At 43.3% G+C, this 16496-nt stretch overlaps 1 protein-coding gene across 1 annotated transcript in view; it reads right to left on the bottom strand.

Annotated features, from left to right (window-relative positions):
* CROCC2 (ciliary rootlet coiled-coil, rootletin family member 2) overlaps positions 1 to 16496 on the bottom strand; it is a 120244-nt gene that overhangs the window by 85840 nt on the left and 17908 nt on the right. The window contains 2 exon segments of the mRNA XM_044290645.1: positions 5778 to 5923; positions 7937 to 8090. Coding sequence (XP_044146580.1) covers positions 5778 to 5923; positions 7937 to 8090 — 300 coding nt within the window.

The following is a 16496-nucleotide window of genomic DNA, read 5'->3' as shown; positions in this document are numbered from 1 at the left end:
CAAACTTTTTGATTAGTGATTGGTGAGGGTCTGAGTGTTGAGACGCCAACTGATTGTTAGAACGAGGAGAGAGAAGTGCTCACAGCTTGAGCAGGAGACAGAAGAGAGACAGGCCTATAGACTTTCGCTTCTACCCCATAGGGTACATAATACATCAGGAATATATTATATTAGGAAGGCTGGGGTGTCTTGCCTTCCTCTGGATCAACTTTGCAGCATTATAGGATGGTTTTGCTATTCAGTCAGTCTCGCTTCTACTCCAGCAGCGAGGAGAGAGAGAGCAATGTGCGAGCTCTTCTCTCTCCTGGTTTTAGCGATTGTTGGGGGTCTCAGCACTCAGACCCCCACATATCCAAACCTTTGATATATCGCTACGACATATTAAAAGTTTTATGACAGCTCAGTGACCCTTTAATCTATCAGTATGTTTTTTAGTGTGTAAGGAACTTGGAGTACCTGGGGGAAACACACACAAACGCAGGGAGGACATACAGGACCCCAGCACTGCAAGTCAACAGTGAACCACCATGCTGCCCACCTAGACCCTGTACACACCCTGCTCAGTGTGTATGCTTAAAGGGGTTGTCTCAATTCAGGAAATGGCATTTATCATGTAGAGAAAGTTACTACAAGCCACTTACTAATGTATTGTGATTGTCCATCTTGCCTCCTTTGCTGGCTGGATTCATTTTTCCATCACATTATACACTGCTCGCTTTATTTATTATTTACTTTACGCATTTATATAGCGCCACTATATTCTGCAGCACTTTCCATGGTTATGACCACCCTGCAATCCAGCAGCAGTGGCCAGGCTTGCGCACTATAGAAAAAAGTGCCAGCCTCTCTGGTGGCGGGGACCATAGGCACACACTTTTTCTTATAGTATACAAGCACTGCCACTGATGCTGAATTGCAGGGTGGTCGGAACCATGGATACGAACAGTGTATAATGTGATGGAAAAATGAGTCTAGCCAGCAGTGGAAGCAATATGGAAAATAACAATACATTAGTAAGTGCCTTGTATTAACTGCATCTACATGATAAATGCCATTTGCTGAAGTGAATACACCAAACATATCTATAGCCAATAATGGTGAGACAAATGACTAAAATAGTGTTATTCTGGCATACATCTCACCAGTACGTGTCGGCATACAGTACCTTTTTTTTATTGTATCAGAACGTGTAGTAGACTACATTTTCCAATCCAAGAGCATCCCATAAAATCCTGATTTTCAGAACATGACAAATCCAAGACATATGCAACTACGTGGCATTCAGCTGAATACATCCAGGCTATACAACCAAATTACACGCTGGGCATTTACATCCACAATGGTGTAAAAAGGCAGGCAGTCAGTAGGGGTCAGACAGTAAATACTTTTATGTGCTGGTGTTTTTTTTAATTTTATTTTAAGGATATGTCTTTTAAGCAATCTTCTTAAAGTGTAATTTTTTTTTCTGAATAAGCTGTCATGTAGGTGTACATGAGGAATAACACTCCGCCTGGCCATTATCTGGCATTTTTAAGCAGTTTTCCTTCTGAAATTTGTCTGTAATTAAAATTTTTGGGAAATACTGGGTGGAGATTGGTATCATGTCTGCCCATACACTACACATGGAGAAACAGGAGATCATCCCAACTCTCTGCGGAAGCAGCAGCAGTAATGAAGGACATTACACAGCAGGACTAAGCAGTTTGGATGTGAATCCAGCAGAATCACTTAATTACAAACAAGTGGCAGTCTTGATAGCATTCTCTGTGTAAGTGTGTATACAGAGATAACTGTCAGTCACTGATAGCTGTACACGGGGAGGTGTTATCAGTGATTGATAGCATTCTCTGTGTAAGTGTGTATACAGAGATAGCTGTCAGTCACTGATAGCTGTACATGGGGGAGGTGTTATCAGTGATTGATAGCATTCTCTGTGTAAGTGTGTATACAGAGATAGCTGTCAGTCACTGATAACTGTACACAGGGGAGGTGTTATCAGTGATTGATAGCATTCCTTATGTAAGTGTGTATACAGAGATAGATGTCAGTCACTGATAGCTGTACATGGGGGTGGTCTTAAGTTCAGAAAACAAAAGAAAGATGTATAAACATATAGATTGCAGGTTTTACTTTCCAACAAACCTATGTATCAATCTGCTCAGCTCCTCCTGCTATATAACCTGCTGCAGATTACACCACATTTCAGGTAAATATGTTGTCTATATGGATTGACTGGAGGCAGAGAGAATGGGATCATGCACATCCAGTTTCTTCCAGAAGTGGAGGGTTTCCTAACTAAACAGAAACTGACCAAGTAATGTCTCCCCTGGCTGGTACTTGTCAGCGGATGTTACAAGCTTCGTGGGTCCTCTGAAGATATTGATGGTTACTCAACATTTTTGGAATTTTACATATAGACTTTTACTACTATGATAGATGTATATTTTTATGGACTTCTACAAGAAAAGGGGGCAGAGAGATGGGAGGTTCCTTATGCTTCTTTATGTTTTCATTATTCAGATGATAAACTTGGCTGAAATAATGTCTTACAATGATAAATTTAATAAAATGAAGAAATAGAAAAGCATGTAGCATGGAGTATGCTGTATTATGGGGGTATATATTCCTACAAGAGTATGGCGGCGCACGGTGCACTACACAGAGTTATATGGAGTGCCTACAGCTCCATGGTATGGGGTTACAGACTTCTGCATCAGGCTCGAGGCCTAAATCAAAGAACTTCTCTGATTTATCAATAAGTGGACACCAACAGGTGTCATGCTACACATCAGCACTGGTTTCCTTCATATAGTAGGAATTTTCCATCAGTCTTGGTCTTTTCCTTCAGACCTATGTGCTTGTCACATGGACAACTTGCCTTTCTCCTACATCTACAATCTCTCTCACCTCACGAAACCCCATCAGAGTTGGTCTGCTTCTCTTGAAGTCTAAATTTAGAGCCATTAGGGCCCATTTTGATGTTTCCTCGGCTACTCGCTGGCGCCATCAGCTTGAAGTTGTCCTGTTTTTTAATGCTCACACAAGAGACAGACTGATCTTAATAGTTACGTTTATATTTAGTGAATCATACCTTAACCCCCACCCCCCAGGCAATTTACCGCTAAAATTCCACTTTAAGAGAAATGCCCGCTAAGACAGCCATATACAGCCACCTTTTTGTGCCAGAGGATACAAAAACATTGCCGCGGGGGTCAATTAGTGGCTAAATGGTACTAAAGCTGTTTGGAAATAATTATTAGCTTGACAGCCTTCAATCTGATATTAAACATTCACGTTGAACCAAATCCGTCGAGAAATATTTATGTTGTCCAATAAAATGTGTCACTATATAAGCATTTCTGTCTGAAAGTGTGAAGCCTTGACGTCTCCTGTGTTGTGGGGGGAAGGGATGGGAGTCGGAGATCACACGTCCCTGGGAAAGTGTTTGCGGGGAGGGCAGCGCTCCCACTGGGTTGTTAACAGCCAGACAGTTTATTTAGTGCTGTTATAAGAGAGCGTTAATTCTGCTCGGGAAGGTGGGAATCTGGCCCCATGGGAGAGAAGAGAGAGGTGCAGCTGGAGGGAATGATGGTGCGAGATCTGGTGAGAGGGACAAGGTCACAAAGCAGTCAAGGGCCTTGTCGTCAGTGTGCTAGGCGCAGGGTGGACTGCCAGCGACTGACACAGCACACAAGCAGAGAGTCCCAGCTTAAGTCAAGAGGTGTATGTCAAGCCGATGGCATTGAGGGAGAAGTTTTGGAACTTACAAAGAGTGGTGCCAGTCGTTAAAACACTGGAGGGTTATTATTGGAGTCATGCTTAATCCGCAGAGCTGTGACTCACATGCTCCCCGTACTTGGAGAGGCCCAGATTTTCAGCAGTTTTTGTCTTACAGATTCTATGTGACAGAAAATAACATTATGCTTTATTCTGACCCTGGACGACTTAAGGAATCTAGAGGTCTCTGGATTTGGTGCTATGAGCTCAGTAAAATGGAAGAGTAAAATGACACGTGTCAAATTTAGAGATTTCTGAAATATGAAACACGTAGTTATTATGGAAACAATGCAAAGTCATTTGACTTTTTATCCTTAAAGGGGTTGTCTCATCTTATCACGAGAATATGCCACTAACGTCACATAGGTTCTGGTTCAAACTCTAGGGCCTGCACCTGTCTCCCGAATGGGCCCCCAAAAGTGAAAGAGAGCACACTGCGCATGTGCGGGGTGCTCTCCATTAGTTTCTATGGGAGTTCAGAAGTAGCCAAGTGAGTGTACTCGGCTATTTTCAGAAGTCCTATAGAAGTAAATGTAAAGCGCACTGTGCAAACACAGCCGCTGCTCCATTCAAATCTATTGGACTGCTGGAGATAGCCTTGCTAGCGGTTGGCTATTTTTGGCAGTCCCATAGAAATGAATGTCTGACAACCATGCAAGGCGATGCCTACCGAGGCCACCTACTGGCTGGGGCAGATTACTGGTACAGCCAGTGACTGGTTTAGAGGAGTTCTCCTACTATTTCCTGTGTGTTGATCTGGGACCAAGAAGTGGAGACGGCAGAGACTACTGAGGTGAGAAATGGTTCATTTTTGTATCCCATTCTACCCCTTGAAAAGATGTTTTCCTGCTTGACAACCAGGTTTATTTTCATTTTAACAGATATATGATTATGTATCCATTGATTTTAAATACAATTATTGTTAATGACAACAGGTTCTTTTTAAGAAAGGGGCAGTGGTCTGAATTGTTGCCTTGTAGAAGAAGACTCTTGGGTTTGAATCTGACCACACTGCAAGGAGTTTGTATTGCTGGACCATTCCACAAAACAAGCACGTTTTTTTACCTTATATACCATCCCTACTTTCTCACAGATTGCAAGCTCTTGCAATCAGGGTCCTCACACCACATGTCTGAACTGTTTATTACTTTGCTACTCTGTAATTGTATGATTCTGTCTCCACGTGGTCTTCTGAATCGTAAAGTGCTGTGGAATATGATGTTGCTTTATAAAAACAGATTACTATTATTATTGTTGTTGTTGCATTGGTTTCCTCTGGGTTCTCCGGTTTCTTCCCACACTCAGCAGTTAATCATACAGAAGACTACTCCAGGATGTAGCGGCCTGGTGGTTCACCTGCAGCAAAATCCAGATCCCTGTGCTCGGGTTAAAAGGTGAAAACCAAGATAACATCCTTAGGAGTAAGCCTAAGTCAAATCTGTTGGTTAACACAGTGGTTCCACATTCACTGCCGTAACAGCAGATAAGGGTCCATACATGGAAGACGAAGAGTAGCAGTAATACAAATAAAAGATTAGAGAGTGAAGAAGACAGGAGGACACAAAAGCATGTCTGGTCATCTAAGCCACATTAAACAACCTTTTAAGTTGTAAAGCGCTGTAATATGGCGCCAGTGAGTATGGGGCCTTACTGTTCAAATTCTAGAGAGAAAAAAGTATGCATGGTCAATAGGTGCTGTACTACAGAACTATTCTCCCAAAGAGGCGTTGGTCCTTGGGGGGAATATTCCAGAAATCCAGTGTTGTACAGAGCACCATACAGTACCAAGGAGCTGCAGGGAGTCATTGTGCTGTCGTAGAGAGAGGTCTGGCAGTGGCTTATTCCCCTCTCCCCATTGAAATAAACACGAATGCTCTTCTGAGCTTGCATGTTTATGAAGGAGTGGAGAGAGACAGCTGTTGGCTGGGCTTACTGTAGTGTGGTGCTGGCCTACTTTGTGCTTGTCTACATGCATGTAAACATATGTCTATTCTCCATACCTTCTCGCTCAAGGCATGGTTCTTGATGGTAAGGTCATCACGTTCAGCACGGGTTAGTACCAGTAAGTCTTTCAAACGAAATAATTCATCCTGCAGAGATCTGTTTTCCTCCTTCAAGCTGACATCAGGATACGTCTCTGTGTACCCTAGGAGATAAGAAAAGGTTTAAGAGGTTTATAACATCATTTTACTCAGAGGATATCACTATAGGAGACTAGTGATAATCTATCTTGGGAGCTGTAGGGATAAAAGTTATAAGGTCATATTATCCATAATTTCCAATTACCTAAGAGGAGCTTAGCTGTCATATAACTATAGGCACCTGACGTCTTTGCAGGTTATTAGGATACAGCTGACATTTCCTGAGGAGGGAAAACGTGTCATGAAGATAATGCACCCAACTATCGTGGAACAAGTGGGGCAGTCATTAAGGCCTTCTGCATGTCCCTCTGCCATCTCCAGGCACCTTCTTGACCTATCACTGGCTCCATCGTTCTCTGGCTCAGTTGATTACTTTCCTGAGTTTCAAGGCCACTCTGTCACCCAGCTGCCTAGAGAACCTCCCTGGTGACTGCAGTAGCAGTGAGTGGTGGCCTGTGTGCCTGGAAGAATTCAGTTTCCAATGAAGTGCAGGCATGCCTCTTCCTCCTCTGCAGACCAAGCACAGTCAGCGGCGGCTGGGAAAACACATCCACTCTGGGGTACTGCACAGGGTGTGCTGCACAGGAGAGCAGACCCTGGGAGCTTGCTGGGCTGGTAAAGAGTCCTTTTGTTCATAAACTGAATGCTCAGTTATCAGTAGTGATCAAAGCCTGCACATGAGCACCGTCAACTTCATTATGCCCACTGTGCGTTCATAGCACACAAGGCTACTGGCCATAAGTATAACTCTTTCCAGATTACCTTGTCTGGAATATGTAGTTCCTTCTGGAGAGCAACTGGTTATCTAAGCCTCCTTGTATGAACTCCAAAGTCTAGTTGCAAGACTACATCTCCTACTGAGAACCATAGTTTTGCAACAACTAGAGAGTTGCAAGTGACCCTTGCATTACAGCAATGATTCCATCAGGTGGTGTTGGTTGATCATTTATTGCAAGCTCTTGGGACACTATGGGGGTCATTTTTCAAACTTTACAGATAAAGGCTTCTTTATAAACCAAGCAGTATTTCCATAAAGACCTTTTCTAATAGAAATTATGTAGAGAATTGGCCCCTTAAAATTAGGACATCACTAATACTCATGAACTGGGCTGTACCCATGAATTCTGGAGAGTAAGGAAACGTGTGCTACATTTTCCATTTCCACATTCTCGGGGTGGACTGTGTCCTAAATTTCCAGTTACAAAGGGAACAAACTCCCAAGCCTAATATCCAGAGCACTGTGGGGATCTACAGGAGAACCCACAGCCATACCATCCTTGTTCGGTGAGATTTTGTATCCTAAGGAGGGTTGGGCACCTAAATAAATGGTATGCACACATACAGTAGACACTATTAATTATTGACAGCTACAATATGTATTTTGGTTAAAGGTGACCCGTCCTCCTCCTCACATGTCTTAGTATATACTTGTGCTCACCATGAAACAACTATTCTGGAGCATCTTTTCCTAGAACCCTGTCTTAGGGCTCATGCACACAAAGTATTTTTGTCAGTGTTCGTTACGTTTTTTTTCCCAGCCCGTATGGGGCCACAAAAAACGAAAATAACTCCAAGTGCATTCCGTTTCTGTATGTTCCACAAAAAAATAGAACATGTCCTATTATTATCTGCATTACGGACAAGGATAGGACTGTTCTATTAGGGGCCAGCTGTTCCGTTCTGCAAAATACAGAATGCACACGGCCGGTATCTGTGTTTTGCGGAACCGCAATTTGCAGACCGCAAAACAACAAGGGTCCTGTGCATGAGCCCTTATGCTGTTCCTCTGTCATTCCTCTTAGAAAAAATTTACAATGGGGGGGGGGGGGGGGGGGGGGGGGGGGGGGGGGGGGCCCTGCCTTTCATCAATTTGGACTGGACTACAAAATGGGGCCACTTTTAGTCTTTTTTCTTAAGCTCCCAGTTGGCCCCAGACTGAAACGGACATGTGAGGGGAGCTGACAACTCCTCCACAGTATGAAGTGACAGGATGACTTCAGATTACAAATTAAACTTACTTTGGCTCGAGTCTTCGCTCAGATTCTGGGTGATAATTTCTCGGATGCGGGCAGGCACAGGAGTGAGAGTGTCCCTCTCGCCTTCCACACTACGTACACTCAATATTCTGTCTTCAGCTGCATTCTCTGGATTCAGGACCGTATGTTCCAGGCGCTGAAAAGAAAATATAGAATGGTAACTGAAGTTTGCCATAGTCAGCCAGCTAAATGAATGGGGCCAAATCATAGCTGATATAGCCCCCCATTGGGACCGTCCTCAGTGGCTAGTAGAAGATGGCCATACACTCTCCTGATTCCACAATAAGCTGCCAAGCATAAAAGGAGCTCGGCTGTTTCCATCAGTCCCACACACATTGAATGGGGTAGCAGTGTGAGTGGTTGCACGGCTGCCGGTCCATCCAAACTCGCCACTCCGTGAGGTTAGGAGAAAGAGGACCCCCATTCTAGTAATCAGCTATTTACATGTCATTTGTACAAAAAAATCCCATTCAATAATTTCAAACTGTCATGTCTTGCTAATGGGAGTGTTTAGGAGGTGTGAGTGGATGCCCCTGGACAACTGCCTCTTTTGCCTTTCCTATTATCTAGCCCTGGGTCTGATAAGACTTGATGGTGCTGATTTTCCTGCACATAATCCACTCAGTCGTATTAGACTTGTTTAAAAGGTTATTCATGAGTTATAAATAATACTCACTCTTTTGAAGCTTTGCTTGTATTTTTTCAGTCCTTTTATTTTTCATATAAATAAATCGCTATAATGCATAGTAATCCTGAGAGCGCTGAACTGATTTAAAGAGCTATTCGCAGTTTCACTGTACCGGCCTTGTGTACTTACACGTGCATGGCTTAAAGGGGTTCTCCGGGAATTAAGAAAACTGTCATCAGGTTTTAGCATATTAAGCTGTTACCATTGCAATGTTCAATAAACTATCTTCTTTCCAGCAAGGGTCGTCTTTCTTTTTTTTTTTTATTGTCATTTAAACAAAAAAGCGATTTTTCTGTTATGCTAATGATGCTTTATTGCAAGCCCAGCACGCCTCCTCATAAATACATTTCCTCCCACAGCCGAGCTGAGCGGCGCCGCCCTTTCCGCTACGTCATATAATTTATTCAACATACGAACCTTGCTTCATCCTTTCTTGCGCATGAAATATCGCGCAGCCGCAGTATCTCCTGAGGGCAACAGCCTCAATAGAGTCACTGGGCATGCGCCGAGGCCAGCGACGTAATCAGAGCGCTGTTGCCTCAGGAGTCGTAGGATCGGACAGGCGCAGGCAGTTGGCGATACTGCGGCTGCGCGAGATTTCATGAGCAAGAAAGGATGAAGCAAGGTTCATATGTTGAATAAATTATATGACGTAGCGGAGGGGGCGGCGCCGCCGCTCAGCTCGGCTGTGGGAGGAAATGTATTTATGAGGATGCGGGCTGGGCTTGAAATTAAGGCGGGCTGGGCACTGCAGGAGGGCGTTACTGGGCTCTAGAGGAGAGGAATAACGCCCCTCTGGGCACCTTGAAGGTTCATTAGCATAAACGAAAAATTGCTTTTTTTATCTAAATGACAACATGAATAAAAGAAAGACGACCCTTGCTGGAAAGAAGGTAGTTTATTGAACATTGCAATGGTAACAGCTTCATATGCTCAAACCTGATGACAGATTCCCTGTAAACATTACTTTATTATAAATATATTCTCAAATACCTTTTTATTATTTATAATGGCTCATTTTGTCTAGGGAGCAATCATCAGGGGAAACAAAATGGCCGCTGTGCCATTAGTTCACAAAAAAACTGTCCTGATCACACATGAGGACAAGTTACTTTACAACACTGAGGTAAAGAGCTGCCTCATCCTCCTCTCTACTTGTCAGGGATTATGATCCTGAATACAGCAGATAAGAACTTTAGCTGAATCTCTGGGAAATTTAGTTCATGAGCAGACAAGAAGTACAGAGAGGACAGGCTGTGGTAATGTCGACTGTAACCAAGTGCTGCTGCTCCTTAGCCGCACCTCACCCTCCTCTGATGTCTCATCTTCTCCATTCCCACAGAGATTCACCTGTATTCAGGATCATGATTCCTGACAAGCACAGAGGAGGATGAGGCAGCACTATGGCTCATTGTGGGGAAGTAACTTGTCCTCCACAGGTTGTGTGTACTAATAGGACGGCGGCCATTTTATTTCTCCTAATGATTGCTCCCTAGACAAAACAAGCTATTCTAAGTAATGAAAGGTACTTGTGAATATATTTATTATAAAATAATATTTAAGTATTTTCATTTTTTTAATTCCTGGAGAACCCCTTTAATCTTTGAGACAAGCATATGCTACTGGCTGTATATACCAGGTAATAAATATAATACATAAAAAATCTACTGCTCTTAAAGGAGCTTTACTCTTTGGACAATCCCTTTTTAGCTAGAAGGGTAACCAATATTAGGGTGGCCTGCTGCATAGACCATCAGAAATCAACAGTAATCTATGGAGTAGATGTTCTCCTACAATGCTACCAGAGTCAAAATGAAGTATTGCACAGTCCTTGAGCTGTCCATGTAATGAATAAACATGTTAGGTCCTCCAGAGTCAGACGAGTGAAGCACGCAACGCTCTGGTTTCTTCAATATTCAATCAGCCATATAAATCTGAATACCAGTATATACACACATATGAATTACACACGCAGCAACATATGCAGGTCATTTTGTGCTGCAAGTGTTAAGCATCTGTAATCCATATGTTCCTAGACTGAAGCTCAGATCTAGATCAAGGTAACTAGTTCCAGGCAAATACTGTATCATAAGCAAATTAAAGATGAAAGAAAATATCTCCTACCTGAAATATCTGGGAACCAATTTGTCCTTCAATAATTCTATATGTATCAAAAAATGTAAAGGCTATGTACACCTTCGGGGGCAATTTTTTTTTCAATTGGCCTTTATTAAAAATATTGAGCTGTTCTGTCACAAAGGGTTAACTGTTTTTCTAACTGTGTGACTGGTACTTTCACTTCATATACAAACCAAAAAAGACAAGGTGGCATTAGCAGGAGGTGCTCAAACCCACATGCAGTCGTGCATATATATAGGGGAGCAAATCCTGCACTTGTGGCCCGTTGCTAATGGCGATCCCCAGCAAAATGCATACGGTGGAGGATGCCCGCGGCGAACCACAAGTACCACAATAGACATCTCACACAAGGTAACAAGTGCGGATGTAATAATCAATATAACAATATAACAAAACAACAACAAATACAGGGCATCCTCCACCGTATGCATTTTGCTGGGGATCGCCATTAGCAACGGGCCACAAGTGCAGGATTTGCTCCCCTATATATATGCACGACTGCATGTGGGTTTGAGCACCTCCTGTTAATGCCACCTTGTCTTTTTTGGTTTGTATATATAGATTCCTGGAGGTGTATAAACTCCAATTCAAATGTGCCTGTTTTCCATCTACAGGCCACATTTAGGTGCACCTGTGAGGCCTGGGCCATATCAGTCAGTCTTGAGTGGGACTCACAGACTCCTCCCTTCTCCCATTGCAAGCATGGTTACATGCTGGAGGTAACTGGTGAGCTGTTTGTGAGTCGGCCTCATGCTCCTGTAATTTGCCCACTGGCTCCTGATATCGCCCATACGGCGCAGGTAGGAGAGCGTTAGGTCCCGGGCTACTTGAGAAACCTTGACGTGGTGCCCGGGCTTAGACATGTTCTACACCGTAGGACATGTTGACTAATCTCTCAATTTTAAAATCAGTTTGAGGGTTTAGTGAGACCACAGAGTGCACCTGTATTTGTTGTTGTTTTGTTACTTTCACTTCATCTAATAACCCTTATCTCTAAACTACTAAGAGGTCATAAAGACCTATATAAGCCACATTCTTATCAGTAAGATAAGAACTGAGCTATAATGAGTGTATAGGAGGTCAGAGAGCAGAGATAAGAAGCCCTTCTGCTCCTGGTCTGACGGAAAAGACAGAAAATCCAAAGCGTGCTACTATAGCATGTCAGCTCTGTACAGAAAAAAGGATGCCATATTATTAATAAAGACCAATTTAAAAAAATATTTTTAGTTTAAAATGAGTACAATGCAAAATTAAAAAATGCCCCCAAAGATGTACATACCTTTTAAACAAAGCAGGGTTGAGCACTGGCTTACGAGAATGATGTGGAAAAGTATCTCAGTTTCTGGGATCAGGGGCCTATCTAGCGGTCTTGTCAATAGTGCTCGTTCAGAGGTTAATGGATCATTAACAGAGTTACTAGACAGACGTCCGGAATTCTGTCCCTTCATATTTTCCCAAGTAGACCGGATTTATCAGACTATGTATGAGCGTATCATATGTCCCCTTTTGTCTATCCATAGGTCCATGAGTGTGACTTCTGACTGACACTCTTTAAAGGGATGTTCCCATCCCATAGAGCGATGGCATATCACTAGGATATACTATCATTTTATGATATCCTCTAGAACCCCCTATGTTACTACGTGTTACCGTGTCATACTGTCACCTTCATCAGAAACTTCTAAGCTGATTTAGTTGAAATCAGCTTAGAAGTTTGTACATGATAGGAGAGAGAGGGGCTGGCGACTACCTTCTGTCCGTCCAGCAGGACCATGAGTGCAAAGTTGGATGGGTAGTGAATGACTGACACTCTTTAAAGGGGGTTTTCTGAGTATTTTATACTGATGACTTATCTTCAGGACAGGCCATCTGTATGCGATCGTGGGGGTCCGACACCTGGCACCCCTGCTATCAGCTTTTCGAGGAGGCTATGGAGCTCCTGTGAGTGCTGTGACCTCCTCGCAGTTTACGAAGCACAGTGCCATCCATTGTATAGCGGCTGCGTATGGTACTGCAGCTCGGGCCAATTCACTTGAATGGGACTGAACTGCACATAGGCCACATGACGGATGAATGTGACATCATTGGCCTCTTCAAACAGCTTATGGGCAGTGTTGCCAGGAGTCGGGCAACCAGAAATCTGATAGTGATGAATTACCCTGAGGTTAGGCCATCAATATTAAATGTCCAGATAACCCCCTTAGAGGGGTATTCCCACCTCATAGAGCAATGGCATATCACTAGGATATACCATAATTTTATGATATCCTCTTGGACCCCCAATGATTCTGAGAAAGTTGGGTCTGCTGTGCTAGTGGTCCCGGCCACCGGCTGTACACAGACTTTCTATATGGCGCCACCATTCCGCATACATGGTGGCACCACATTTTGCTGGAGGCAAAGCCTCTTCAGGAGAATATCTCAGTAATACATATTTGAAGAAGCATTTCGAAATTTGTTGTCACAGATTCTAGGGGAATCTTTCAAATAAAACCCTCTGTAAACTTCTGCTTAAAAGGGTTGTCCCCCCCCCCCCTTACTATTCATGGCCTATTATCAGGATATTCAAACCATATGTTATTATTATTGCTCCTTTGCCGCTCTACCTAATAACTGGAGCCATGGGACTTATGTCCGTAACCAAAAAATTACAGATGAAATAGTTAATTTAAGCGTTGGTTGAGAAACTTCACCGAAAAAACACCAGTGCAGAAGATAGATATGGTGGCACTACTGTGTCAGACTGCCACCTTCATCAGAAACTTCTAGGCTGATTTATTTGAACTTTGATTTGGTAATAAATCGGGAGTTTGTTCAGGAGAGGACAGAGAGGGACTGAAGACCAAACCTTTACGACTCATGCACACAGCCGTACGGCTAAGGTGCCCGTATTGCGGACCACAAAGAGCGGGTCCGCAATATAGGGGCACTGGCCTTGTTCGCTCCCTATCACGGATGCAAACCCATTGACTTGAATGGGTCTGCAATCTGCAAGATACAGAGCGGAGGCCTGGATCAGAAGTCCACAAAAGCACTACAAAATGATTTCGGTCCGTGGCTCTGTACCGCAAAAAATGGAACATGTTCTATTTTTTTGCGGTGCGGAACGTATCTTATGGATCGCAGACCCATTTAAGTGAATAGGTCTGAATCTGCAAACGGCATGCACTTGGCCAGCTATTTGCGGTCTTCAGCATGGGCACGGGGCAAACACGCTCTTGTGCATGAGCCCTTAGACGAACTTTATGCTGGATTTGTCACAGAATGGCTCCTGCTGTCTACTGTGAAACATGGAAACTGCCGAAGAAGCCGAAGTAACATGTTTACAAAAAAAATAAAATAAATGTTTTTGACCCAAAATACACTTCAGATAATAAGAAAGACTCCAAAGGTCACCATAACCTTTAAGTCTGGGTCTGATCCCAGCAATATTTACATATTGTTTGCATTGTGGGTTTACAAATAGATACCTAGAATGATTAGTGATGAGCGGCATAGGCAATATTCGTTTTCGCCAGTCATTATTTTAGCGATTGTGCAAATCGGCACTAATGATGCACATAATTTTTTTGCGCAATACGTGCAACTTCACATTTTATCAGGTCTGAGTAGATATTACTGATTGGTGCACTAAGTATTGTTGTGACATCACAGCGCTATGTCTGTAGCATGTATGTATGGACAGCAGAGAAACAGTAATTCCTATCACACTACCTAACACCCTGCACTGGAACCAGCTACACTATATCACGATCTAACCTACACTCACTATCTCCCACTATCTGTATTATATATATGAGCTAACTAACTATCTAATGTAAGTGGATAAGGAATAGGATCCAGATGAAAGCACAGAGCACAGCAATGTCACTGCTCTCTCTCTCAGATCTGCAAAGTACTGCAGAAAATGCTGCTGGGGAGGTTCTTATATAGTAAGGGGGAGGCAACTTTCCTATTGGTTGCTAGGGATGTTGCTAAGGTCAGACAAAGACATTGCAGCCTTTTCATTGGCCCACAAGCAAGAAGGGAGGTTACTGAAAAAATACATCTAGAATATTCGCGATTACGAATATATAGCACTATATTCTAGATTTTCGCGAATTCTCAAAGTGCCGATATTCGCAATTAAAATTTGGGATTAGAATATTCGCGATCATCACTAAGAATGATTACTTTCCAAACCTGAAACAATCAGCAGTCCTAACATGTACTAATAATCCATAAATAAGACATAAAACGGTATTTTCCATGCTCACCAGCGGAGCTGTACTATAATTTATACATGTTCTTTATAATGGATGCAGAGGAATGGCTAAGCTATGAGTCAACCAAGTGCTCAAAGTACATCTTTATCACTATGAGCCGCAGTATAATTTATTCCCCGCTATACGCCATACCAGTTCCCCTGATGAAAGCAACAACGTGCTGAACTATAATTCACTAGTAAAAATTAATTCCTGTACTTCACGTGTTGCTGATAATTCATCTTGAGGTGTTTCTACTTTTACACAATTCCGTCCTTTTACCCGGCAGAGACCATTACCCAACATGACCCCGATGTGTGTTGATTTGGCTCCTTAAATTAATAACGCCTTTGTAAAGGAGGCCACAGAGGCTGCAGTACTGCAGAAGATATGCAGGCGAAGGGCTTCTACGGGAAAACATCAATATGGCTGTATAGACAGGGCAAGAAACAAGCAACAACTTTCTGGTGTACCCGTTGACCACCAAGACCAGTGGCTGCATTCACATGACCGTATCTATTTTGCAGTCCACAAAATATACGGATGACGTCCATGTTGCATCGGTTTTTTGGCAGACCCATTGTAACCAGTGATGGTCAGTTCGCAGTGTTTGCCAGTGGGCTGCCATCTTTAGTAAGGTAGACTCACAAGTCCAGCGATGCACAGGTAAGCCCTTACCTTTGCCTGTGACGGGAGCTGGTCTGAAATCAAATGCAGTCACCGGGAGCAGGCAGTTCCGAGAACAGCCGCCGGGGGCCTTCATCGGGCTGTTCTCGGAACTGCCTGCTCCCGGTGACCGCATTTGATTTCAAACCGGCTCCCGTCACAGGCACAGGTAAGGGCTTACCTATGCACCGCCAGACGGGTGAGTCTACCTTACTAAAGATGGAAGCCCGCATGTGTTCGCTGGCGAACACTGCGAACTGACCATCACTGATTGTAACAATGCCTATTCTTGTCCACAAAACGGACATCTTTTTTTGTGCGCTGGCGCATGGTGCACTGACGGCATTTTTTGCGGACCTATTGAAATGAATGGGTCCGCATCCGTTCTACACAAAATGCGGATTGGATGCAGAGTGAAAATACAGTCGTGTGAATGAGGTGTATAGATGAGGAATGTGTAGAACTGAACATATTCATAGGCACCGACTGTCTATTTGGCATATCCCGGGTTTGTGTGCATTGGCGTACCTTTTTTTTTGTAATATGGTAGAGCGTAGTACATTTCATACAAAGGTATACAGTGCCATATGCTTTCTGAGGGCCCATTCACACAACTGTATTTTTCTGTCCACATTTGTTCTGTAATTTTGCGGATCGGATGCAGTCCCATTTTCAAAGATCCGGACAGCAGACAGTGTTGTCTGCATCATTTAGATAAGTCTTATCATTCAGACCAACAACGAAGTGGCATCATGTACAGACATTTGTCGGGCATCACGTCCCCTTTCTCAATTGTTCCTACATC

This window comes from Bufo gargarizans, chromosome 4 (assembly GCF_014858855.1).
Source record: "Bufo gargarizans isolate SCDJY-AF-19 chromosome 4, ASM1485885v1, whole genome shotgun sequence".
Lineage (NCBI taxonomy): Eukaryota > Metazoa > Chordata > Amphibia > Anura > Bufonidae > Bufo > Bufo gargarizans.
The sequence above is the reverse complement of the archived record's forward strand: the minus strand, read 5'-3'. Positions and strand labels throughout refer to the sequence as shown.